The sequence below is a fragment of the Carya illinoinensis genome, chromosome 13 (assembly GCF_018687715.1).
Source record: "Carya illinoinensis cultivar Pawnee chromosome 13, C.illinoinensisPawnee_v1, whole genome shotgun sequence".
Taxonomy (NCBI): Eukaryota; Viridiplantae; Streptophyta; class Magnoliopsida; order Fagales; family Juglandaceae; genus Carya; species Carya illinoinensis.
Window position 1 is genome coordinate 151787 of NC_056764.1, and position 27791 is coordinate 179577.

Genomic DNA, 27791 nt, shown 5'->3' on the forward strand with positions numbered 1-27791 from the left:
AATTAAGTAGATAGTAGTTTGTAATAGTATTTCATTAGTTCATTTGCTTTAAATTTGTATAATATATATTATTTTTATTATTGTAAATTCTTTTTTTTAATATGTTTTTTTGTTAATTTTTGGGCCCACATTTCACTAGCCTAGAAATAGCTTTTGGGGCCCAAAGTCCCATAGGGTGCGGGTAGTACCCTTAGGTGTGTTAGTACACTACTTATAGTAGAATCCATTATAACTTTAAAAAAAAAAATTAAAATACTAATCATATGTTAACAGGAAAAGTTTCCACATCAACAATATGATGTGTGTAAAATATAAGACTTATAAATAGATTTTGTCCCTAATATACATAACGACATGTAATTTATTTTAAAAAAACGTAATTTATCAATTAACACATACTAAATTGTAATTAGAATAATTCTACTTATCATCCTTATACACCACATTTATTTTATTTTATTTTTTTATTTTTTCTATAATAAATATGTGGTATGTGGATGATAAATAGAATAACTCAATTAATTTAACAAAAATAAAATAAAAATATAAAACATTATATTAAAATACATAAAAAAATGTGTTATGAGATGATGATTTGTATCATTTTATAATTAATAGCGTGCAGATGGTAACCTTATCATCTATTATTATTTTTTGTTATAAACTTATTTGTATGATCATCTTTAACCATCAATTAAGACCATTTTTAACCATCAATTAAGACCAATTTTTAACCATCAATTAAGACCATTGAGCCATCAATTAAGACCTATCTTTAGCCATCAATTAAGACTTAAGGTATACCTAAACTCCTTTGTACTCCTATATATATGGGTATCATTCACTTGTATATGATCAAGTTTTGCATTGAATAACAACTCTTTCTCTTGCAATATCATTTCTCTTTTAGTTTCATAACATATTATCAGTACGAAGGTTCTGACGATTTTGAAACTAGTAGTCTTCTACTTCAAATAAGTGTTTCAATATATTATTTGTAGTTCCCAAAATGAATATAAAATGTTACGTTACTTATTATTACTTGACGAAACTCTATATTTATTCTCATGATTTTGTGAGTGTATTTCTTATTTACAATATAAACATACTTATGTTCTTTATTTATATATGTAAAAAATGTCAAATCTTACAAAATTGAAATTCGTTGCTCTTGACATTTCTAGAAAAAATCATTTATCTTGGATCCTTGATGCTGAAATCCATCTGAATGTGATGAACCTGAAAGATACAATTAAAGAAGTAAATCAAGGGTACCGGCAGGACCGCGCTAAGGCAATGATTTTCCTTTAGCACTATCTTCATAAAGAATTAAAAACTGAGTATCTCACGGTGAAAGATCCCCTTATTTTATGGAATGATTTAAGGAAAAAATATGAGCACCAGAAAACTGTAATTCTCCCAAAAGCTCGTCATGATTGGATGCACCTGAGATTGCAAAACTTTAAGAGTGTTGGTGAGTATAACTCTGCACTCTTTAAAATTAGATCACTATTGAAATTATGTGGTGAAAAAGTCACTGATAATGACTTGTTAGAGAAGACATATACTACTTTTTATGTATCGAATGTGCTCATGCAGTAGCAGTATTGAGAGCGAAAATTCAAAAAATATTTTGAACTTATATCTTGTCTTCTAGTAGCTGAGCAAAATAATGAGTTTTTGTTAAGAAATCATTAATCACGTCATACTAGTTCTATATCATTCCTTGAAGTGAATAGTACTAGATTTACACAATTTCCAGAAGTGAATGGTGCATCTTTTCAAAGAAACCGAGGACGTGAACGTGATAGGAAAAACTATAGAAATAGAGGTTCTAGAAGCGATCACACTAAAAGGGATAATAATAGATATACATCGTACCACCAGAAGTGGTTCATCTTAAAGAATAGTAAAGGTTTTCAAAACAAATTTTTAAAGAAAGATGAAGATGGATGACATAAATGTGGTATGACTAGACATTGGTCTCGTACCTGTCGTACAACTAAGCACCTGGTTAACTTATACCAAACTTCAATAAAAGAAAAAATAAAAAAGTTTGAAACAAATTTTGCTGAACTATCAGATGCTTTAGTTTCTATAGATGGAGAATATATTACAAACCTTGATGTTTCTAATTTCTTTGAGGATTCTAGTGGTAGAGTTAATCATTTGATTGGTGATGGAAGTGTTCCTTTTTAATTAATGTATTTTCTTTATCTTATTGTAAAACTTTTTTATATTTTGCAATATTTTGTAGTAATGAAAGTTTTATATATTTTGTAGAATTATGAGTCTTACTGATAAACTTTTATCTTTGAGATGAATAATAGAAATGTATGTCTGGCTGATAGTGCTACAACTCACACAATTCTTAAGGATAAAAAATATTTTCAAAATCTAATATTGAGTAAAGCTTACGTTCATACCATATCTAGTTCATCGAATCTAATTGAAGGCTCCGGAATAGCTTCTATTGTATTGCCTAATGACACCAAATTTTGTATTGATGATACTCTATTTTCTTCACAATCCAGAAGAAATTTATTGAGTTTTAAGAATATACGTCGTAATGGTTGTCATATTGAAACCACCAACGAAGACAATAAAGAACATCTTCTCATTATTAAAATAATTTCGAGCCAGAAGCTCGTATTAGAAAAACTGTCAGCTCTCTCATTTGGATTGTATTATACATAAATGAGAACAATAGAATCACATGTGGTAATGCATCGAAAATGCATTGACCCCAAAGTATTTATGACTTGGCATGATCGTCTTGGACATCTGAGATCAATAATGATGAGACGAATAATTGATAATTCGTATGAGCATCCCCTAAAGAATCAGAAGATTATCTTACTAAATGAATATCCATGCTCTGCATGTTCTTAGGGTAAATTGATTATCAAACCGTTTCTTTCAAAGGTTGTTTTTGAATCTCCGTCATTTTTACAAAGGATTCATGGGGATATATATGGGCCTATTCAACCATCAAGTGAGTCGTTCAGATACTTTATGATTTTAATTGATGCATCAAGTCGATAGTCACATGTTTATCTACTTTCCACTAAAAATATTATATTTGCTAAACTTCTTTCTCAAATAATTAAATTACGAGCACAATTCCCTGACTATCTAATTTAAACTATTCGATTCGATAATGCAGGTGAATTTACATCTTAAGCTTTTGATAACTATTGCATGTTAATAAGAATAGATGTTGAACATCCAGTTGTCCACACACACACTCAAAGTGGTTTAGCTGAATCATTAATTAAAAGGTTTCAGCTAATCGATAGACATTTACTTATGAAATCAAAACTTCATATTTCTGTCTGGGGACATGCTATACTTCATACAATATCGTTGATTCGAGTTAAGCCATGAGCATATTACAAATATTCTTCATTACAGCTTACATTTGGTCAACAACCAAATATTTCTCATCTTCTTATTTTTGGATGTACAGTATATGTTCCAATTGCAACTCCACAACATACAAAGATGGGTCCTCAACGTAGACTTGGATATATGTTGGGTTTGATTCTCCAATTATTATTAGATACCTTGAGCCTCTTACATGAGATATGTTTAAGGCATGTTTTAAGGATTGCCATTTTGACCAATCCATTTTTCCAATATTAAGTAATGAGAAGTTGGTGCCTAAAGCAGATAGGAAATTACTAGAGAAAATATATCAATTTCCCAATTTGATCCTTATACAAATGAATGTAAAATAAAATTTAAAAAATTATTCATTTGCAAAGTGTTACAAATCAATTACTGGATCTATTTACTGACACTAAAAGTATAGTAAAATTATATATTCCTACTGTTAATGTTCCAGCAAGAATTGCAGTCTTTGAATGACAAGTTGTCAAAACAGCAATATGTGAGTCTAAGATATGCCTGAAGCGTGGATGGCCTATTGGTGCAAAGGATAAAATTCCTCGAAAGAGAAAAATATAAAATGAATTTCGTACTTCTGAAAAGTCCATGCCCACAACACAAGCCATAAGAGTAATTGATGCTCTTGGAAATATTAAATCTCCTGAAAAAGAACCTCCTGAAGAGGTATTTAATGAAATGTCTTCCTTTGAAGAGGAACATGTACTTAACAATAACGAGATCTCGATACATTTCATGAGTACTGGAGAAATTTTAGATAGAAATAAAACTGTTGTCGACAACATATTTTCATATAAAATGGTCCTTGATATTACCAGAAGTAATGAAGAAATTGAGCCAAGAACTGTCGAACAATGTCGACGTAGAAATAACTGGCCAAAATGAAAATCAACTATTGAAGCTGAATTAAACTCGCTAGCAAAGCGAGAGGTCTTTGGACCAATTGTACAGACACCAAAGTGTATAATGCATGTTGGATATAAATGAGTATTTATATGTAAGAGTAATGCGAGCAATGAAATTGTGCAATATAAAATACGACTTGTTGCAAAATATTTTTTTGCAGAAACCAGGGATTGATTATGAGGAAACATACTCTCCTGTTATGGATGCAATCACATTCAGATTTTTTATTAGTTTGGTAGTTACAAAAAGATTGGATATGCAGTTAATGGATATGGTCACTGCATATTTATATGGATTATTGGATCATGATATATATATGAAAACCTCTGAAGGATATAAAATGCCTGAAGCTACTAATCTGAGTACATCCATAAATATATATTCTATTAAACTGCAAAGATTTTTATATGGATTAAAGCAATCCAGACGCATGTGGTATAAACGCCTTAGCGAATATCTATTGAAAAAAGGATTTAAGAATAATCCAATATGCCCATCTTTTTATTAAGAAATCAGACTCCAGATTTATTATTATTGCAGTTTATATTGATGATCTAAATCTTGTTGGAACTCCTGAAGAGATCAGAAGAACCTCTACATATTTAAAGAATGAATTTGAAATGAAAGATCTTGGCAAAACGAAATTTTGTTTCAATTTGCAACTCGAGCATTTGCAAAATGGAATTCTCATTCATCAGTCAAATTATACAGAGAAAGTCTGGAAGCACTTTTACATGGACAAAACTCATCCCCTGAGTACTTCAATGGTTGTTCGATCACTTGATATGCAGAAAAATTCCTTTCATCCTCGTGAAAACGATGAAAAAATTATTGGTCCTGAAATACTTTTATCTTAGTGCAATTGGAGCCCTAATGTATCTTGCAAATTGCACTTAGTATAATATTACATTTTCAATTAATTTACTTGCAAGATATAGTTCCACACCAACTCGAAGACATTGGAATGGCATTAAAGATGTCCTTCGATAGCTCCGAGGTATGGTTGATATAAGATTATTTTATCAACATGGATCAAGTCCACAATTAGTTAGATATGCGGATGCAGGTAATCTTTCAGATCCACACAGAGGTAGATCTTAAACTAAATATATATTTACTTATAGAAATTCTGCTATATTATGAAAATCTGTCAAGTAAACACTATCTACTACCTCTTCAAATTACTCAGAGATCATTACAATTCATGAGGCAAGTCGAGAATGTATATAGCTAAGATCAATGATTCAACATATTCAAGAAAAGTGTGATCTTCCAGTGATTAATGATAATCAAACAATTTTATACGAAAATAATATTGCTTATATTACTCAAATTAGAGGAAGATATATCAAATGTGATAGAACCAAACGTATTTCACCTAAATTCTTTTATATTCATGAGCTTCAGGAAAAATGTGAAATTAATGTGAAACAGATACGGTCAAGTGATAATCTATTAGATTTATTCACTAAAGCATTACCAACTGCAACATTTAAGAAAATTGTACAGAACATTAGAATGCGAAAACTTGATGACCTATTATCATGCACTTTTCATGGAGAGTAAATGTCTTGAAGACTTGTGCTGACTGTACTCTTTTTCTTTTGCTAAGGTTTTATTCCACTGGGTTTTCTTTTACAAGGTTTCAATGAGGCAATCTTAAAGCACTAGGCAGTACATATGAATATTGTACTCTTTTTCTTTTGCAATTAGTTTTTTCTCATTGGATTTTTCCTTAACAAGATCTTAACGATGTATATTCTTTACGTATATTCATCTAAAAAGAAAGTGTTATAAACTTATTTGTATGACTATTTTTAACTATCAATTAAGAGTATTTAGCCATCAATTAAGACTTAAAGTATATCCAAATTCCTTTGTACTCTTATATATATAAGTATCATTCATTTGTATATAATCAAGTTTTATATTGAATAACAACTCTTTCTCTTACAATATCATTTTTCTTTTAATTTTATAATATATATATATTTTTTATTAATCCTATCATTAATCATTTTAAATACGATAAAATTGGCCTCTCTCTCTGAGATAATCAATGTTTCAATTTTGAAAAGCCTACCATCGCACGGAACTGTAAAAACCTCTCTTTTCAGTTCTCACAAAATCCCCGCCACCGCCACCACTATGGCCTTGGATCCCACCGCCAGCGCCACCACCACCGCCACTCCAACAATCACTACTACAAGTACAATCACCCCACGTCCCTTCGCAAACCTAAACACATACCCAAACCCAACCCCACCATCCACAAGACCCATATCTCCACTCCCCCACCCCCATTCCCACCACCCATACCCAACAGCAGCAGCCCAATCCATCCGAACAACCCTAACCCATCCTCAACAACAGGGAATTCTCTACCCTGTCGCCTCCTCCGGACGCGGTTTCATCCCCAAAACACCCATGCAGACCGTCACAGTCGCCGCCAACCCTGCTGCCCCCTACGCTCCTCGCCCGCTCGTTTCCTACCCCCACTCCCATCCTCTCCACCTCATGAGGCCTCCTAACCCCCACCACCACTTACACCCTCAGCTTGGCGGGCCGGGTTTGGCTTCTGGTTCGGTTCCGATTAAGGGCATTCCAGTTTCTTCTCCGCAACCTAAGGTTGGGATTATTTATAATTATCTTTTCTTATATATTATCTCGTATTTATTGGGTTCTTCTTTGGAGATTAATCGATAATGGGTTGGGGTTTTTATCTTTTAAAAAGCTTCCTTTATGGGTCGCTTTTGATTTTTTGACGCTTTTTTGTTTGTTTTCTATATTTGATGGAATTTCAATCGGCATAATTTGATTAATTTTAGTTCTCTCAGAATAATTGAGCTCTTCTGCAGTTTTCTTGTCGGTTCTTTTAGAGTAATCGTACTCTTCTGCAGTTTTCTTGGAGTTGATTGCCAATGACTTTAACGGGAATTCAAGTTACTAACTTTTTTGAACATGGATATATTATTTGGTACTTTTATTTTATTCTCTTTTTTCTCAACGTCCATTGGCTGTGGCTTCTCTTTGTTGTAGGTTCCTCCATCGCTTTCTGACTGTAATGGCTATAAAGACACGAGGTAAATATTTATGAAAGAGCAAGTTTCATAAGTATGGGATTATGTAATTTAATGGATCTTTTGTTCTGCTTCTTGTAGGGATAGAAGCAGAGATGACTCTTTGACCACTGTTAGAGATCGAAAAGTAAGTCCGTGCTTTTATCTGTAAACTTTTTATAGGTTAAAAAGATTTGGCTGTACACATAATACTTTGTAGTATTATGCTGCTGTGATGCTTGAAAATCTATTAAACAATATAAATAATGAATTGATCTGAGAACATAAGACCCTCTATAAGACCCTCACAGGCCTTCAGAACAATCACATTCCTTTGGAAAAGCATTTGGAGAAATAAGGCGCCTCTAAAGGCAATTTTTTCGCTTGGACAGCTTCTTTGGGCAAGATTTTGACTATGGATAACTTATGGAAACACCGGGTGATTGTTTTGAACCGGTGATGTATGTGCCAAAAGAATGGCAAGACTGTGAATCATATGCGAATGCATTGTGAGGTTGCTAAGGTGGGTATGGGATGACGTCTTTAGAAGATTTGAGCTTGCCTGGGTTATGCCTGCTACTGTGGTCGAGCTTCTAGCCAGCTGGACGAATTTTGGCAGTAGTTCACAAATCACAGCTATGTGGAAGATGGTTTCTATCTATATTCTATGGTGCATATGGAAGGAACGAAAGGATTAGAATTTTGATTATAGGGAGTGCTCACAGGAGGAGATTAGATTGTTCTTTGTTAATACTTTAGTCCTATGGGCTAAAGCCATAGATTCCAGTGGCCTAGATTTTCATAATTTTCTTGTCTCCATTTCTTCCTCCTAACTAGGTGTTCCCTCTTGTACACTCTGTGTACTTGGGCTATGCCTATTCTTATTAATATAATCTTTTACATTTTGTAAAAAAAAAAAGAATCATAAATAAAAAAGGATTTGGAAGGAATCAATGCTGTAAATTGTGTTCTAGAAGTAATTGGATTGATAAAAGAGCATTGATTCCTTCCAAATCAATTCCTTCCAAATTGTGGTCTAAATGTTCTCTCTCAGTACACATTCCCTCGTGCCTGCATGCATGCTACCAACCGCCACTCTGGCGCCCCTCACTGGAGTTGATTCTCTCCCCCTCCTTGTTACCCTTCCCCCTCCACCCCCTTCTCCTCTTTCAATATCTACCCTGCCCAACTGCGATGGAAGGTAGTAGGCAATTTACTGTGGAATCAAAAACCTTCATCTTCTTGAAGATGGGTGTAAACTGTTTTCGTATCCTTGAGAAAAGCAGACGTATGGCTATTTTCCTCCTCATCAACGGGGTGGCGGCTTCATGGGTGGTGAAAATGGTGGTGGAAGCCATTTGAAAACTTCTTCGAAAAGCTGAGGGTTGGTAACGGGGTTCTCACCCTTTAACTCCTTAGAAATGCTAGGGGCTGTTACCTTCAATTGGAGGAGTTCAACAATGGCAGGAGAAGAGGCTCTTTAATCATCCCTGAAGGTGCCAAGATTTGCGGCTGGGAGGGTTTTGCCTACAATCTCATAAAAGTACCCAAATGTGTGGTGGTGCACTTCGAGGGTGCTCCATTTCGGGATGGGAAGTCAGTTTCTTACGCTGCAGTCTTGTCTGGTGCTGCGGCAGAGTGCAGCTCTGCCATGGCGTCGATGGAAGGGAAACTTGGTCACTGTCTAGTGGACCTTGAGGGGCTTTCTGACAAGGGTACAAAGCTAGGAGAAATAGAAGGGATTTTCTGGGATGTCAAAGCTAAACTTTGGGGTGTACTTCAAGAAGTTGCCCTTTTGATGAAAAAAGTAGATATGGGTCTGGGCATGGCGATGGGACTGAGCAGTGAGGCCATTGAGTTTATGTTTGCTACACTCCCAAAAGCTTCAAAAGATTTATTTCCCAAAATTGGAAGGCAAATCTTTGCAAGGGCAGAGAAAAGAGATTATAACGGGCCTTTGAGCCCTCAGAGGGTTAAAAGCCCTCAGCCCCCTCACTCTCAAGCTGGCCCTTCTACTCGGATTGGGCCTGCAACCCGGCAGCCCAACTCCCAAGTCACGCCAGCCCATCACCTCGGTAGCCCTAAGTCTCGACCCGGCAGCACTATACCTCGGGTCCGAATCTCCCTCTCAGGCTCGAGTAGCCAAACTTAGCCAGCATCCTCGCCGGCAACCCCGCCAGCAGCATAGACAACGCCGACGGCCCTGGTCGAACCTACCGACAACAACAGTACGCGGCTTTTGGGCACGATGGCGTCAGCCACGTCTTCGATAGAGTTGTCTGGAGAGGAAAACGAAGTCACCGTCGTTTCTCAGGCCTTCGGAGGATCGACGCCACCACAAAAAGGGCCGATCTGCCCAACGGTGTCCCTGGGCTGTCATATGCTTTCGTGGGAAGAAGTCTACACCATTCCAATGGTCTGCGCAGGCCCCTCCTTGACAGAAGCTTCCGAGTTTCTTTCTAGGATTCTTTGTACAGTTGAGGAAGAGGTAGAACTTGGCTTCGAAGAGGAGGGAGAGGATTCTCTGCGCAGGCCCTCTGACCCACAGACAGATTGGGTGCTGAAGAGGGTAGAAGACATTCAGCATTATGCAGGGATCTCTTGTGTCGGCTTTGAAGACCAACTGATAGCGCTTTTCACAGCCATTGCAGCAGAGCAGTCTCACAGCCACCGCTTCGCCAACAAAAGAGAAAGGGAATTAAAAAGACTCTTATGTTTTGTAAATTATGGCTCTTGGGAAGGAAGAACTAGTAGGGAGAGGATTATCGATAGGGTGAACCTAGGTGATCCATGAAGCCCAAGATCCTTTCATGGAATGTTCGGGGTTTAAATAACCCAAACAAACGCCTTAGAGTGAAGAACTTAATCATGGATTGGAAGGCTGACATCGATTGTTTACAGAAGACCAAATTGAAGTATGTGGATAGGAAAATTATCAAAAGCTTATGGAATTGTGCTTATGTGGGATGGACTAGCTAGCCTTCCAAGGGTGCATCAGGGGGGCATTATTGTGATGTGGGACAAGAGAGTTGTTGATTTGGTGGAAGAATCCATTGGTGAGTTCATGGTTGCATGTTCCTTCAAGTCTTTGGAGGATGGGTTTGGATGGGGCTTTGCAGGCATTTATGGCCCAAACAATGACAATAGTAGGAAGCTTCTTTGGGATGAGATTGCTGGTTTGTGCAACTGGTGGGAGGGCCCTTGATGCATTAGAGGTGATTTCAATATCACTCGGTTCTTTGAGTGAAAGGTCGGGGGTCACTAATTCGGGGTCAGCCATGGCCGACTTCTCAGCCTTACTCTTCGAGCTGGGTTTGATTGAACTCCCCTTAGGAAGGGGCAACTATACGTGGTCAAACGGGAGGGCATGGTCTCGCCTGGACAAATTTGTTGTCTCCCCCTCCTGGGAGACACACTTCCCCACCCTATGTCAAAAACACCTCCCTAGAATTTGCTTAGATCACTTTCCACTTTTGTTGGACTGCAGAGGTCTTCATGAGCGGCGGAGACACTTCAAATTCGAGAATATGTAGTTGAAGACGGAGAGATTTATGGACAAAATCAGATCTTGGTGGTCCTCCTATCAAATTTCGGGCACCCCTAGTTTGTCTTAGCCGGGAAACTTAAAACCTTGAAAAATGATCTGAGGACATGGAATAAGGAAATTTTTGGGAACCTAAATGATCAAAGAGATCATTTTTTTTTAGGAGCTGCAGAGATTTGAGGATAAAGAAGTGACGGGGGCCCTCACGGTGGATGAGAAGGAAAGGAAAACGGTGGTAGTAGCTAAATTGGAAAAAATCACGCTTATGGAGGAGATATCCTGGAGACAAAAATCACGGGCCATTTAGTTGAAAGAAGGGGACAAGTGCCCTAACATTTTCCATCGTATTGCCAACTCTCATCGACGAACCAATGCCAACGAAGTCCTACACACCAAAGGGAGGATGATCTCTAACAGGGTAGCCATCAAAGATCACATTGTTCACTTTATGATTAGCTTCTTAAAGAGCAACACCCCTGGCGGCCTAAGGTAGATGGGTTGACTTTCGACTATCGATGCATCAAGTGCATCATGGTTGGAAAGGCCGTTCGAAGAGGAGGAGGTGTTTAAGATTCTAAAAGGGATGGAAAAAGACAAGGCCCCAGGCGCCGACGGTTTCACGATGGCTTTCTTTCAAGCTAGCTGGGACATCATCAAAGAGGATATTATGAAGGTATTTCTCGAATTTCACTCTTTCTTGAAATTTGAGAAAAGTCTCAATGCCTCTTTAATCGCCCTTATTCCAAAAAGGGCAAGGTCAGTTGAGGTGTAGGACTTTCGCCCCATCAGCTTGGTGGGTGGGGTCTACAAAATCATTTCCAAAGTGTTAGCCCGGCGGATGAGCGCAATTATGGGGAAGATTATATTGAAGTCCCAAAACGCCTTTGTGAAAGGGAGGCAAATTCTTGATTCGGACCTTAGTGCTAATGAATGTTTGGAAAGTTGGGTTAAAGCCGACATTCCAGGTATTTTATGCAAGTTGGATATGGAGAAAGTTTTCGATCATGTAAATTGGGACTTCTTGATATACATACTTGGCAGGTACAACTTTGGGGAAAGGTGGTGCCAATGGATGAAACATTATATTACTACCGTCAGATTTTCTGTCTTGGTGAATGGCACTCTTGAAGGTTTTTTCAATAGCTCCCGGGGTCTGCGGCAAGGGGACCCTTTATCACCTCTTCTCTTCATTTTAGTAATGAATGTCCTAAGTAGAATGTTGTATGGAATGGTGGAGGGTGGTTTCATCTCGGGCTTCTCAGTGGGCGGCTCCACCCATGGTAATCTCTCAATTTTCCATCTTCTCTTTGTTGTTGACACATTAATTTTTTAGATTCGCTACCTAAGGGCTCTTTTGCTCTGTTTCGAAGCCGTATCTGGACTCAAGGTCAATCCTGCAAAATCTGAAATTGTTCAAGTCAGAGAGGTTGATAATCTAAGCGAATTGGCTGATTTTCTGGGCTGCAAGGTGTCATCCTTGCCTATGAAGTATCTTGGTCTCCCTCTGGGGGCCCCTCGTAAATCCAAGACTATGTGGGATGGGGTGGTCGAGAAAATCGAACGCAAACTTGCGGGTTGGAAGCGACTCTACCTATCCAAAGGTGGAAGAGTCACTCTTATTAAGAGCACACTTTCTAACCTTCCCACATATTTCCTCTCCCTATTCCCCTTGCCTGCAGGTGTGGCGCATAGATTGGATAAGACCTTTCGTGATTTCCTATGGGGTAGTTTGGAGGACGTGAAAAAATTCTATTTGATCAAATGGGATAAGGTATGCACACCTATGGCTAATGGCGAATTGGGGCTCCGCAACTTGAGAACTTTCAATAAGGCCCTGCTTGGCAAATGGTTATGCAGATACCATAGGGAAAGAGATGCCCTTTGGAGGGAAATAATCGATGGTAAATATGGGAGCTTACAGGGAGGTTGGTGCTCCAATGCAGTAAGAGGGGCTTATGGCGTGGGTTTGTGGAAATTTATACGCAATGGTTGGGAAGTTTTCCTTACTAATTGCAGGATGGCAGTCGGAAGAGGCAACCAAGTTAGCTTCTGGCATGACACTTGGTGTGGCGAGGTAGTCCTGAAGATCATTTTTCCTTCCCTATTCAGGATTGCGTCCGATAAAGAGGCCACAGTTGCTGACAATATGGACAGCTCCTCTAACTTCACCCATTGGTTAGTAAGATTCACTCGAGCGGCACAAGATTGGGAGTTGGGAGACATTGCTGACTTTTACAGCGCGTTACAAGTGTTGAATCCACATGCTGATGGAGAAGATCATCTGCTCTGGTCGCCCATAGGGGGAACAAGCATTTCTCAGTGCGTTCCTTTTACAAGGTACTTTCGGCACACCTCTCCACTGCATTCCCTTGGAAGTGCATTTGGAGGACTAAGGTTCTTCTAAAAGTGGCCTTCTTCGGTTGGCTAGCATCCTATGGGAGTATTTTGACTATTGATAAATAGAAAAGACGTGGCCTCTACCTAACAGATTGGTGCTTTATGTGCAAACACAACAGTGAGAAAGCGGATCATCTACTCCTTCATTGCGAAGCAGTTACGACCTTATGGGATGACATCTTCACAAGGCTAGGCTTGGCATGGGCAATGCTTAGAAAGGTGATTGAATTTTTGGCATGTTGGAGAGGAATTCAGAGAAAGGGGTAGATTGTAGATATTTGGAAAATGGTGCCACCTTGTCTAATGTGGTGCACCTAGAACAAAAGGAATAGTCACTGTTTTGAGGATAAGGAGCGTTCTCCGGAAGGGTTTAGGGATTTCTTTTACCACACACTAGTATTATGGGCTTCTTCTATTGTACTGAATGACACTTCCTTTATTGAACTTTATGCTGCTCTTTGCAGCTCTTAGATTGTAGCTAGGCTCTTTGTATACCCCCTGTGTACTCGGGCCTTGCCCTTTTCATGATTTATTATATTTCCTCTTACTTATATAAAAAAAAAAGAGTATTTTATTTTTTATTTTTATCTGAAGGCTCAGACACATTTAATTCTTTTTCCAATCAAAATATTTTTATCTTTGTTCTGGTTGATACGAGAACAAGAACCTGTGATATAAACTTTTCTTTTGCTTGAAGTCTGTGTATTGCTGCCCCATTGCCATCCCTATCACACCCAATACCTTCACCAGCCAAATACTTTAATGTGTTTTTAATCAATGATATGGTATATATTGAATTGGAAGGAAAAACTCAATATTCCAATATATAAAAAAATGATTACATTCCCCTCTATATATAGATGATAATACTCATCTATTTTAGGGATGGATATTTACAACTTACTTAGGAAAGAATCAAAACTACCTAAAAAAGAAAGCTATAAAAATGGAAACTCATATCTACGGATTTGGTAACAGACTACCAAATCTCCTAAAATCTTGGGATAAGAAAACATGATCTGTTAGCTGTATATCTCCTCAATCTTAGCACCTAACATTGCTGACAGATCATCAAATTAAATCTCCTAAAATCATGGGATAAGAAAACATGATCTGTTAGCTATAGATCTCCTCAATCTTAGCCCCTAACGTTGCTAACAGATCATCAAATTAAATCTCCCTATAATTCTACACTCCTCCTCAAGCTGGGCGGTAAATATTTATTAACCCCAGGTTGGAACTCAGATCATCAAACACCTTTCTTGGTAGAGCTTTGGTAAGAATGTCAGCTGTTTGAAGGCATGTAGGCACGTACAACATCTTGATTATTCCTTCCTCTATCTTCTCCTTTATGAAATGTCGATCAATTTCCACATGTTTTATTCTATCATGATGTACTGGATTTTTGGCAATGCTGATTGCTGACTGATTATCACAGAACATTTTCATAGGTTCTTCATCTGAAATCTTTAATTCCTTTAGCACCCTTCTTAACCATATTCCCTCACAAATGTCGTGTGCCATTGCCCGGAATTCAGCTTCTGCACTGCTCCTTGACACTATTGATTGCTTCTTACTTCTCCATGTGACCAAATTACCCCAAATTACCCCACACATATGTGCAGTACCCTGAAGTTGATCTTCTGTCTTATACTGATCCTGCCCAATCTGCATCGCTGAACACTTCAATATCTCTTCTTTGGTTCTTCTCAAAAATAATCCTTTACCTGGTGTTAGTTTTAGGTATCTCAGGATTCTATACACAGCCTCCATGTGTTCTTCATTTGGATTATTTATGAATTGACTTACCATGCTGACAGAAAAACCAATATCTGGTTGTGTGTGAGATAGCTATATTAGTTTACCCACTAATCTTTGGTATCTACCTTTATCCACGAGTGCACAATTTTCCTTGGCGCCTAGTTTGGTTGTTGGATCCATAGGAGTATCTACTGGCTTACACCCGAGCATTCCAGTCTCTTTTAAGAGATCTAGGACATATTTTCTTTGTGAGACAGAGATTCCCTTTCTTGACCTTGCAATCTCCATGCCTAGGAAGTATTTGAGATTCCCAAGGTCCTTGATCTCAAATTCTGCAGCTAAAAAACTTTTGATGGTGCTGATTTCCTCTTCATAATCTCCTGTTAGAATTATGTCGTCCACATATACAATGAGGACAGCAAGCTTTCCTGTAGGAGAGTGTTTAACAAATAGAGTATGGTCAGTTTGACATTGAGAGTAGCCATGTTTCTTAACTACCTTTGTGAATCTTTCAAACCAAGCTCTTGGAGATTGCTTGAGCCCATATAGAGATCTCCTAAGTTTACAAACTTTGTTGCATGTAGCTTGTGTCTCAAATCCTGGAGGAATTTCCATGTAAACTTCTTCAGCTAGGTCCCCATTTAGGAATGCATTCTTGACATCTAGTTGGTGGAGAGGCCAATCAAGGTTTGCAGCCAAAGATAGTAGAACCCGAAATGTGTTTAACTTGGCTACAGGGGCAAATGTCTCCTCATAGTCGATTCCATATGATTGGGTTAATCCCTTTGCAACCAGCCGTGCCTTGAATCGATTAACACTCCCATCTTCATTATATTTGACTGTGAAGATCCATTTGCAGCCTACTGGGCGTTTTCCAGCTGGTAATTCTGAGATTTCCCAAGTTTCATTTTTTTTAAGTGCATGAATTTCTTCATACACTGCTGATTTCCACTCAGGTGAGCTAAGAGCTTCTTGTATATTATTAGGAACCTGGATGTTGTCAAGGTTGGCAACAAATGCTTTAAACTTCGGTGACAATCCTTCATATGACACAAATGTGTATATAGGGTGTTTTGTGCATGATCTTACACCTTTTTTCACAATAATAGGAAAGTCACTATCATCATTAGTTTCGGGATTATAGTTACCTGATGGATCTTCACTTGATCTAGGACTTGGGTCAGACTCTTGGGTTTGCTCAAGAGATGCTTCTTGTTCCATCTCCTTTTGGTTTTTTCTCCTCCTTGAGTAGGTAATCAACTCATCATTCTTTGTTGATTGAATAGTGTCCAGATTTTGAGGTGGATTATTGGTTTGATCTTGAGGAGGAGATTCTAGGAAGTAAGGAGATTCAAGGAAGAGATTTTGAGGAGGAATGGATTCATGATTTAGTGATGGGCAAGGTTGGTCAGAATTAGGAGAGAAATGAGGTGATTCTTCAATATCCCAAAGCTGGTATTCCTGGATAAAATTAGTCTCCCCCTGAATATTAGATTTAGGGAAATAAGGTTGTTGCTCGAAGAATGTGACATCCATGGAGTGATAGAACTGTTTAGTGACCGGTGAGTAGCACTTATATCCTTTTTGAGTTGGAGAGTACCCAAGGAAAATACATTTAAGAGCTCTAGGATCAAGTTTGTCCCTGTGTTGTTGATGGACATGGACAAAAGCTGAGCACCCGAAAACTTTGAATGGGATGGTGGAGATGAGACGAGTATTGGGAAAGGGCTCAAGAAGAATTTGACAGGGAGTCTGGAAGTTCAGAATACGAGATGGCATCCTATTTATGAGATATGCGGCAGTGAGGATGGCTTCACCCCAGAAAAATTTTGGTACATGGGTAGAGAACATTAAGGAGCAAGTAACATCAAGAAGATGCCGGTTTTTTCTTTCGGCAATACCATTTTGCTGGGGAGTGTTGACACAAGAACTTTGGTGAACTATACCATGATTCAAGAGATAATCATTAAGAATGGAGTTGAAATACTCTTTGGCATTGTCAGTTTTCAGAATTTGGATTTTTGCTTGGAATTGTGTTTGGATCATGGTGTTGAAGGTTTTGAAAATTTGGTTTGTCTCTGATTTTTCTTTCATGAGGAATACCCATGTGAGTCTAGTGTGATCATCAATAAATGAAATGAACCAGCGAGAACCAGTAACATTTTTGATCCTAGAAGGACCCCATACATCACTATGAATCATGGAAAAAGGTTGAGATGCTTTGTAGGATCGGTTAGGATAAGAATTACGAATATGTTTAGAAAATTGACAAACCTCACATTGAAACTCATTTGGATTTTTATTATGGAATAATGAAGGAAACAACTTCTCAAGATACAAGAAATTTGGATGACCTAACTTATAGTGCCACAACATAATTGCACTATCATTAGTAGACCGACTCACTGACAAAGAAATAGGACTACTGGACACTGAACAAGCAGATTGGTGAGTTGTTCCTTTAGGAGGATCATTAACCTCTAGAAGATAGAGCCCCGAACACATCTTAGCACTGCCAATCGTCTTTCCCGAGTCCAAGACCTGAAATTCACACAGATTGGAGCCAAATTTAGTAACACAATTGAGATCCCGAGTGAGTTTACTAATGGACAGTAAATTGCAATTTAATTTTGGCACAAGGAGAACTGAATCAAGAGTGATGTTCTAAGAAACTCTAATAGAACCTGTACCAGCCACCTTTGAGAGTGAACCATCGACTATTCTCACAGTTAAATTTTTATAGCATGGATTGTAAGTGGAAAAAAGCTTCTCATCTCCAGTCATATGATCAAATGCTCCTGAGTCTATAATCCATGGACTCAGCTTCTCCTTTTTAACATTTAGAGCACTCAAAAAATTACCTTTTTGTGCCAAGGAACCAGTACCAACCACAGTGGGGGCAGGTGCAGGCAAGGATTGGCTGAACAATTTCTGTAAGACTTCTATCTGTTCCTTGCTGAAGGGAGTGGGTTCGGGTGATGGTTTTTTATCCATGGAGACGAGGTTGCCCCGTCCTTCTTTGTCATAGGCAAACCGGGAAGGCTTTCAGTCTGCAGGTTTGCCGTGAATCTTCCAGCAGGTGTCCTTGGTGTGACCAGGACGTCGGCAATGATCACATCATGGTCGCCCTTTCTTTGGTCTGTGATCATTGTTGTTGGATGGATTTCCTCTAACTATAAGGGCTGAGTTCTTAGGATTTGTCACAGAATCTTGAGAGCCCATCATGATCTTCTTTCGACTTTCCTCTTTCCGAACTTCTGAAAATGCTTCCCGGATTTTAGTAGTGGTTTGGATCCGAAGATTCTTCCTCGTACTTCATCGAGATTCTTATTTAATCCAATCAGAAATTTGTATATTCTTTTCCGTTCAATAATCTGTCTATACCTGATTCCATCATCCGGACAGCTCCAATTGTGCTCCTCGAACAAGTCCAGTTGCTGCCAATAGCGATTGAGTGTGTTGAAGTACTGAGTCACCGTTAACTCTCCTTTGCGGAAGTCATGGAGAACACTCTCCACCTCAAACAATTCCGACGTATTCTCATTGTTAGAATATGTTTCCTTGGCAGTGTCCCAAATCTCCTTTGCTATTCCATAGAGAAGAAAATTTTCTCCAATGTCATTTGTTATGGAATTAATGAGCCATGACATGACCATATTATTTTCAGCATTCCAGACTTTGAACTTTTCATCCGTCTTGTTCGGTTTGGCAGCAACTCCGTTGAGATAATCGTCTTTGCCCTTTCCACATATGAACATCATTACGGAATGGGACCATTGAAGATAGTTGTTCCCATTCAGTTTGTGTCCTGTAATGGGCATGAGGTTACTATCTGCACTACTGTTGCTGGAAGCCATTGCTTCCTGATTGGAGGTGATTTGGGAAACGGTAGTAGTTGAATCACGTTTCCGTATTTGGTCATATGAGGGAATTAGGGTTCAGAGAATGCTCTGATATCATATTGAATTGGAAGGAAAAACTCAATATTCCAATATATAAAAAAATGATTACATTCCCCTCTATATATAGATGATAATACTCATCTATTTTAGGGATGGATATTTACAACTTACTTAGGAAAGAATCAAAACTACCTAAAAAAGAAAGCTATAAAAATGGAAACTCATATCTACGGATTTGGTAACAAACTGCCAAATCTCCTAAAATCTTGGGATAAGAAAACATGATCTGTTAGCTGTATATCTCCTCAATCTTAGCACCTAACATTGCTGACAGATCATCAAATTAAATCTCCTAAAATCATGGGATAAGAAAACATGATCTGTTAGCTATAGATCTCCTCAATCTTAGCCCCTAACATTGCTGATAGATCATCAAATTAAATCTCCCTATAATTCTACAGTATATTTATCTTTCATTTGGACTTTTGCATATATCATAGAACGAATATTCACTTACAACCTAGAACTTCAACCAAACTGCTGGCTCCCGTTTTCCTAGCTAGAATCTCTACTGAAAGACACTGACTTCACATTTTGGCCTTTGGTCATAACAATTTTGCTGCTGTTTATTTATGTAGGTGAGAATAACTGATGGGGCTTCTCTTTATGCACTTTGTCGATCATGGTTGAGGAATGGTTTTCTAGAAGAAATTCAGGTGTTCATTATTTAGATTACAGATTTCCCTTTTTATTCATTTGAAATCTGCCATTTCTTCTGTGCTTTATTTTTTTTCTCCATAACATACTGTAACAAAATTTCCGGGGGGAGATATTTTGTCCATATGTTAGGATCAAGTCGATGTTATATTTCTGTGGAATAATAATCCATAATGGTATTTTTGTCAGATACTTAATGTACTTGATTTTTTGATAAGTCAGTCAATTTTATTAAAAGGGTGAATGGGCATTACCCAAGTACACAAGAAGTATACAAGAGAGAGCCCCCAATTAGGGGATGAAAAACAAATGGTTAACTTTCGTAATTTTCTGAAAAACAAAAAGGTGAAATTCCCTATGATTGGTGGGAATTTCATGTAGTCCAATAACTGGGATCCCTCTATGTGGTCCAAAATTAACAAATTTCTTAATGTACTTGATGATATATAAGAGTGGAAGAAGTGCGGATTTTTGGGAAAAGGTGATGGCATGTGTGCTTAGAGGCCAGTTGCATGGATTTCATGATAAGCAAAATATAATGCTAACAATTTCAGTGGCATTTTATGCAGTTCTCTTTCCCCTGTTCATTGCTTTCTCTCCTTTTGGAGATCCACGTATGATTCCTGTTCTGACTGCTGTTAGCATCATCCTCTCAAGTTAGAACTGTTCTTTCGTAGGCTTCATTGTAAACTTGGAAACGCGAATCTTTTCTCCCACTTCCCCACTTCTATGCATACATATTCCAATAGGGTTATCAATTTTCTCTTTCCTTGATTAGCTACTTATAAAATCCATTTTGATATGGTCTTTTTTTCTCTCAGTAAGAAAAATATGTGATAGGGTCTTCGAGAAAACTTCTGTTGGATTACCAAAAATCTCATTTTAGCACTTCAGTGCATTTACGTGGGTTTTTTTATCCAAAAAAAAAACCCATTATTCAGATCTATCTTGGGTCTATCTCCTGTTGAAAACACCATTATATCATTTTCCCAGTTAAGGACACGTTCTTTATTAATGTCCCTGTGTCTTTGTAGTACCTTTTAATATAACCACATCACACCTCTTGTCCGCTTAAAGTGACTTTGTTGTGATCTTTTGCTTCAATGGTTGATTATTTCAGCTTTTGTTTGAAAACATTTAGTGTTGAAAGCATTGTAGTGTACCTTTGCACTCAACTTATTTTCTAATTTTTTATTCTATAATGTTTATGGTGGTTGGTAAAATGAAAATTCCTACCTTGCCTTCTCCAACATCTTTTGATTATAGTGTATCTCTCAAGATGGTGCATGTTGGAGGACCGGTTAACATGATGATCAAACCCCCTTCTTGGACCTTTGTTGATGTTAAGCTGGTTTGGTTACCAAATACCAAACTATCTTATTTCATCTAATTATTACAAATTTTTCAAATTTTCACACAAAATATAATAAACAATTCAACTTTTTCAAATTTCAAAACAAAATTAATATTAAAAAATCATATTATAACAATATTTTATTCAACTTTCAACAAAACATCTCATCTCATCTGAATTATGTAACCAAACAAGGCTGGTCAAGAGTATCCTTTGGGCAGTCCTGGTCGTTACCTGCTGTATTAGCCTTGCAGCAAAGCATGCTATCACCTGGACTGTATAATTTCCTTGTAATTATACTGTTTTAGAGACTTGCGATTATCATTGTTCTTTTCATTATTGGCCCCAGAAAGTGCTTTGTAATTTTTTTCCCCAATTGACAGCCACAATATGGAGATGCTGTGAAGTCTCTTCCCAAACCTTTGCCTATGCCCGCAGGAGCCACTCACCTGCCAAAGAGAGAGGAAGCTGATGAAGAAGAGGCAGCAGATAAGGAGGTTGTCTTTTAATTTTATTGGTCCTTTTTTTCTATATAATATATTTGTTAGCAACAAAAGCATTATCGTTTTTTTTTTTTTAATCTGTATTTTGATATTACTATGATTGAGCTATGTTTTTGTTATTATTAAATAAAAACTAAACTAAATATACTTCATAGGCATATGAGATAACATTGCCATGCTATTAGTGAGAATGTTCAGCTCCATCTGTTGTGTTGTGTGTCTTTTAGCACCTGTGTACGTGAAAAAAGGTGTTTGGTGAATTAATAGTTGTGAAAAAATATTGATATCATATTTCCTTTCAGACTAATAGTTTTTACATATTATGTAACAAGAGTGTGGATCAGTGTGCTATCAACATCCACCTTTATGTGGTGACCATATGTTTATGCTTGGATTTTTTGTGAATATTCCCAATAATTCTATGTGTTTGTGTTAGGGCTGAGCACCGACGAATCGGAGTCGGTATTGGAGCCATCCGACTCCGACTCCGATTTTATCGGAGGCCGAATCCGGCCTCCGACTCCGCCTCCGAAGGTGTTAGACTCCGCTTCGACTCCGCCTCCGACTTGTCGGAGCGGAGTCGGAGTTGGGCGACGACGTTGATGGCGTCGGACTTGGCTGGCTGCGATGGCACCGTGCGATGACTGATGACCCAGGTCTGCGATGGCACTGGCGTCGGACTTGGCACCGTGCGATGACTTGGTTTGCCGATTTGGGAAGTTGGGAACTGGGTATGGGACTGGCCGACTGGAAGTGGGGAGTGGGAACTCGGGACGTCGGCCTGTTGCGTACGGTTCAAATGCGAGGTGATTCAGGGTTCCCGGTTCTGATTTCTGAAGAGTGAGAGAGAGAATCGATTCGACGCAGGGGGAGGGGAGGGAAGAAGGGAAGAAGGCTTCGGTGAAGGTTGAGATGACTCAGATGAGAGGAAACGGCACTGAGGAAGAAAAGTGATTTAGTGAAGGCGAGGGAGAAAAGTGATTCAGTGAAGGTGAGGGGAAGGGAATCGAGGGGGGAGGGTGAAAACACTAATGGGTTGCACAGAAACGGCACCGTTAGGGGTTATTTTAACCTCAAACGGCGCCGTTTGTGGGGGTGGGGGGGAAGTGAAAACCCATTAGGGTTGCACAGAAACGGCGCCGTTTGGGGTTATTTTAACCCCAAACGACGCCACTTGTTGTTTTTCGCGGGGGGGGGGGGGGGGGGGGGAAGTGAAAACCCATTTATAATAAAAACATATTAATAAGTTAGTAAAAATAAATTAATAAGTTAGTAAAACTATATTTAACAAGTTAGTAAAAATATATTTAAGTAAGTAAAAATATATTTAAGTTAGTAAAAATATATACTATTATATATATTATATATTAGTAATACACTAATACTAATACCAATACTATTAGTCTATTAATATATAGTAAATGAGTAATATTTAGTAATTTATATACTATAGTCTAATAACTAGATAGTCATCATAGTCTAGATGTAATAACTAGTAACTAATAATATCTAATAACACTAGTTAGACTAGTACTAATAGATAATAACTTAAAGATACTAATTTAATATACATATAACTAATATTAATATTTATTAATTTATTTACTATAGTCTAATAACTAGATAGTCTAGATGTAATAACTAGTAACTAATAATATGTCTATAACACTAGTTACACTAGTTACACTAATACTAATAGATAATAACTTAGAAGATATTAATTTAATATATATTAACTAATAGTATACTATTATATATATATTATATATTAGTAATACACTAATACTAATACTATTAGTCTATTAATATATAGTAATATTTATTAACTTATTTACTATAGTCTAATAACTTATAACTAGATAGTCTAGATGTAATAACTAGTAACTAATAATATGTGATAACACTACACTAGTACTAAATTACTAATAGATAATAACTTAAAGATATTAATTTAATATATACAACTAATAGTATACTATTATATATATTAGTAATTTACTATATACTAATAGTCTAATACTATTAGTCTATTAGTATATAGTAAATTAGTAATATTTATTAACTTATTTACTATAAGTTTATAACTAATAACTAGTGCTAATTGCTAGTATATTATTGGATTTAATTAATGATGTTACTATATTTATATTTATATGATTACTATATAGAAAAACACATATATTTTTTATAAAATATGTACACTAGCGGAGCGGAGTCGGATGCGGAGTCGGAGTCGGAGTCGAATAGGAAGTCAGAGTCGGAGTCGGAGGATCGGAGTCGGAGTCGGATCCGCCTGGACTCCGACTCCGACTCCGACTCCGACTTTTCATGGGAAAAAAACTCCGACTCCGGAGCGGAGTCGGAGCGGAGTCGGAGTCGGATTTTCGGATTTCTGCTCAGCCCTAGTTTGTGTGCCATTATTAAAATAAAAAAATAGAACTCATTTCTGCATTTTTTTAATTTTCGTTTACATCTATTGATATGAGGCTATTTCTGTATTTTTGGGGTAGTTCCTTAAAATATGTCACGATTTCATGAAATAAAAGTGATGTAATATGTTTTGTAAACTGACAGAGCAGTAGTTACAGTTCTAGATTAGTGAGATGATGCAAACTTTATGTGGGGTTCTTGGTAAGTCTGCCCACTTCTCCGAGTTGCCACTTATATTCTGAGACTGATAGTCATCCTTTCATCACCATACTTAAATGTGATAGTGCTTCATCTTCAGTAGTTCTTTGATACTCTTGGATGAATATCATACACTTCACGATATGACCTTGGTAAGTATTGGATTAAAAACCTATTTTTTGACTAGTATATATTATGGATGCGTGCATATGATAAATTTGGTACACACAATTTTATGGATGCTTGCATATGATAAACTTGATACACAATTTCACAACAAATTAACATACATCTGTCATCTAACGTGGATATGTCTCAAAATTGAGAAGCTTTCAAGTGTTTTGTCTTTTTAAGAGGCTTAGGAATCGAAGTGAGAGTTATTTATTTATAGAATCGAATTTTATATAAAAAAAATCTATAAAGAACTAATCTATGTAACGAGCTAAAGAAAAGGAATTTGAATTAGCTATTATAACTTTTTTTGTTTCGAATTTAAAATTCTATTCCCAATTCTTTTCTATTATTATTTATTATTATAAATTTTTATTTGAAATCGATATAAATAAAATCTACTTTTTTATTATAGTTATATTAATAATATAGGGCTATATGGACTCGAACCATACACCTTCTCGGTAAAACAGATCAAACTGTTTATTATCAAAATGATTTGAACTGTTTCAAAGACCCAGCATGCTCGGTTGAAAGTTTTAGATCCTCAAACTAACTTGTCTGTTTTCAGGATGAGGAATCTGTTGAGCATTTATTGCCACAAGACCTTTTGAAAAGACATGTAAAGCATGCTAAAAGGATTCGAGCGCGGTAAGTTTCTCGATTTCATATTTGGTGCCATTTTTTTTCAAGCTCACATCTTTTAACAATATTCTTTTTTATCGGACTGAGATCTTAAAATCCAAAATGACGTAGGGCTGTTAGACCGGCCATTTTCTCTAAACTCACAGTCATATAGAGGCATTTTAACTTAATTGTAGTTGAAGTAGGTCCCTGTGATAGTCCTTCCTATGAGAAGTCTAACCTGAAACCTCTAGATTCTAAAGTATCCCTCCAAACTTCGGGCTTAGAGTTAGTGCTAACTCTAGTCTCATCAACTAATATAATAGCACCTGCAAAAGCTTTCATCAAGGTATGGGGCTTGTCTATTTGAGACTTGTACCTAGCATTACTCTTCATCCTAAATTTACTAGTATAAGTAGAATTATAAATGGAGTGATAGAAAACAACCTGCCAGTCAAACGATACATAGAATGATTAGTTTTCATGTTGGATCAGTAATTCTTAACAATTGGGAAACTGATGAATTTGTGATCTATGGGCTAAAGCAACTTAGATGAAATGGAGAAGTGCATTGGAAGTAAGGTGTGAACCTAGATTATCTAGCAAATTAATGGAAAAATAATATATGACTTCCACAAGACATGTTTTTACACTCTTGACATGACTTTTATCACTAATCATTAAAAATAATTTACAACTTTTTACTGGTATAGTAAGTGCAGCTTTTTGCATGGGTGTTACTTTCTAAAAACTACAATATAGAATCTTTAAGTGTGGGGTCGAAGAGGGGAAAATGAAGAAAACATAAACTTGAAGAGGCTTGGAAGATTTGTGGAATCTGAAAGGCTCCATTATTTTGTTCATTAGAATTTGGAAGTGGCGATTTTCTCAAGTAAGGGAGTTTCAAGACACGTAAGGCATCATCACTATCATGGATGTGTGGCCTTTCTTAAAATGGATTTATTTCATATGTCCATACTCGTTTATGCAACGGTTCTATTTTCCCCCCAATAGCTTATGTAACCTATACGAGACATTCATTGTAATTGGGATGTCCAAAGGAGCCATTAGAATTTTTCCCCTGTTTGGAGTTTTTTTTATGAGCATTTCCCTGTTTGCATTTGAATGCGATAAATGACTCAGATATCTAAGGCTTTGCTGCAGATTAAGGGAAGAACGGTTACAACGAATTGCAAGGTATAAAAGTAGACTTGCTCTTCTCCTTCCTCCACTTGTAGAGCAGTTCAGAAATGATACAGCTGCTAGAAACTGAATCACATCGAGTAGATTAGTACATCTTGCCAACATTGGGCATCCTTCTGCAACAGACTTGGGGAGGTCTTGTCAGTCTTCAGGGATGCTGAAGGAAGAGAGGTACTTAAATTTGGAGCTCATTGATCAAGATGAAAGCCAGTAGATAGGAAAATTGGTCGGGTTCTTTGCTGATGAACATGCATAGAATTGTTGGCTTTGCTATAATGAGGATTTTTAAAAGAGGGCAAAGATTGTTCTCGTCTCTGTAACTAATTTATTTCTTTTTCCTTTTTATTTGTTCAGAGAAGACGTTCTCTGCTTCCCTCAGTATCACGCACCTCTTGAAAGTTTTATACTTCGTTGAAAGCATTTCATTCGGATCTTTTTTTCTTTTTTAAATCAAAAAGAGGAGCTAGCTAGCTAGCTGAAAGTATCACCAAATAATAATTAATATAGCTATGAGAATCTATCTTGGTTATAATCACAGCAATTTTCCCGTCATAATCATTTTCTTGTAATACAGATATTCAACTGTGCTTTGGCATAAAAATGAACTACAATATACCTAGTAGTGCAAATTAGTCAAAATACATTCCTCGGCCTTGCATTATAACGTGAAAAAGGAAAGAGAACTTTTGAGATCACTTCATATCATCACGAATTTAGGTTTCAGAAACCGACACCTTTTAAGATGTTACCAATATGATTCTCTTTGTCGAATAAATGACTCCCTCAATTCTTTTTTAAATAGGTTAAATAACATGCAGCTGTAATTAAGTTGATATATCCCAGCGAAAAATCATTCTTTACAGTTCATACATAAAAAATAAAATAAAAAATTGCTACACTTAAGTTGGTGTATCTGATTCCATAATAAATAAAATAATTTCTCTATATAATAATATAGTATAGAGTATCTGATTCCCGTGGCAAATTATGTTCTCCGTGTCCGTCGCAACGCTGAAATCCCATTGGCCATGTGGTTCCATGAAAACCATTCGAACTTTTGTTCTGTGCAAGAGTCTACAAAATAAGTCTTCCTAGTTCCTACTCCCATTAAAACTCTATTCGTAGTCAAATTTGTGCATCCCTAATGACATGGAACGGATTTAATGAAACGGTGCAGATTGCACTTTAGGTGGGAGACCAAAAATTGAAACGCTGCGGATTTGCTTTTGACAGAATCCTTCTTCCCCAACCCTTCTCCTTCTTCCCCCATTGCCCATTCCCCCAGAAGCTCTTCTCATTCGTCCCATTCCCCCTGTAGCTTTTGCAAGTCAAAAATCGCAATTTATCCGGCATCTCATGGGCGAAAGTGCTCCTCCCTCCCGCGAACGATTTCTTTCGGTATCTCAGCTCATCCGGCATCTTGCGAACGAAAGTGCTCTCCTACCTCCCGCGAAAGATTTCCTTCAATCTCTCTCTCTCTCTCTCTCTCATCAACGAGACCTATAATTCTCTGAGACGTCCGAGTCCAGATTCATTCACTTCCTATCTCCAAATTTTATAGCTGAAAAGTAAACTGAGAAAGATGTTAAAAACCCATATCTAGTCATTTCTAGC

At 37.3% G+C, this 27791-nt stretch overlaps 1 protein-coding gene across 2 annotated transcripts; it reads left to right on the top strand.

Moving 5' to 3' along the window:
* The first annotated feature begins 6353 nt into the window (after nucleotides 1-6353).
* On the top strand, nucleotides 6354-26602 carry LOC122291943 (extensin). Of its 2 annotated transcripts, XM_043100007.1 has the most exons (7): nucleotides 6355-6942; nucleotides 7354-7397; nucleotides 7476-7521; nucleotides 19616-19693; nucleotides 21432-21545; nucleotides 24922-25001; nucleotides 26139-26602. In XM_043100007.1, the coding sequence occupies exons 1-7, from the start codon at nucleotides 6463-6465 to the stop codon at nucleotides 26245-26247; spliced, it is 951 nt and encodes a 316-aa protein (XP_042955941.1). In that variant the 5' UTR covers nucleotides 6355-6462; the 3' UTR covers nucleotides 26248-26602. The 2 variants fall into 2 exon arrangements, with proteins under 2 accessions (XP_042955942.1, XP_042955941.1); XM_043100008.1 differs by lacking the exon at nucleotides 19616-19693 and having other exon boundaries at nucleotides 6354-6942.
* The last annotated feature ends 1189 nt before the right edge of the window (nucleotides 26603-27791 follow it).

Bases quoted from the DNA above. Each gene is read 5' to 3' on its own strand.
- LOC122291943 (XM_043100007.1), top strand. From the start codon at position 6,463: ATGGCCTTGGATCCCACCGCCAGCGCCACCACCACCGCCACTCCAACA. The intron at 7,398-7,475 runs GTAAATATTTAT...TGCTTCTTGTAG, and splicing joins AATGGCTATAAAGACACGAG to GGATAGAAGCAGAGATGACT. The intron at 19,694-21,431 runs GTGTTCATTATT...CCCAATTGACAG, and splicing joins GTTTTCTAGAAGAAATTCAG to CCACAATATGGAGATGCTGT.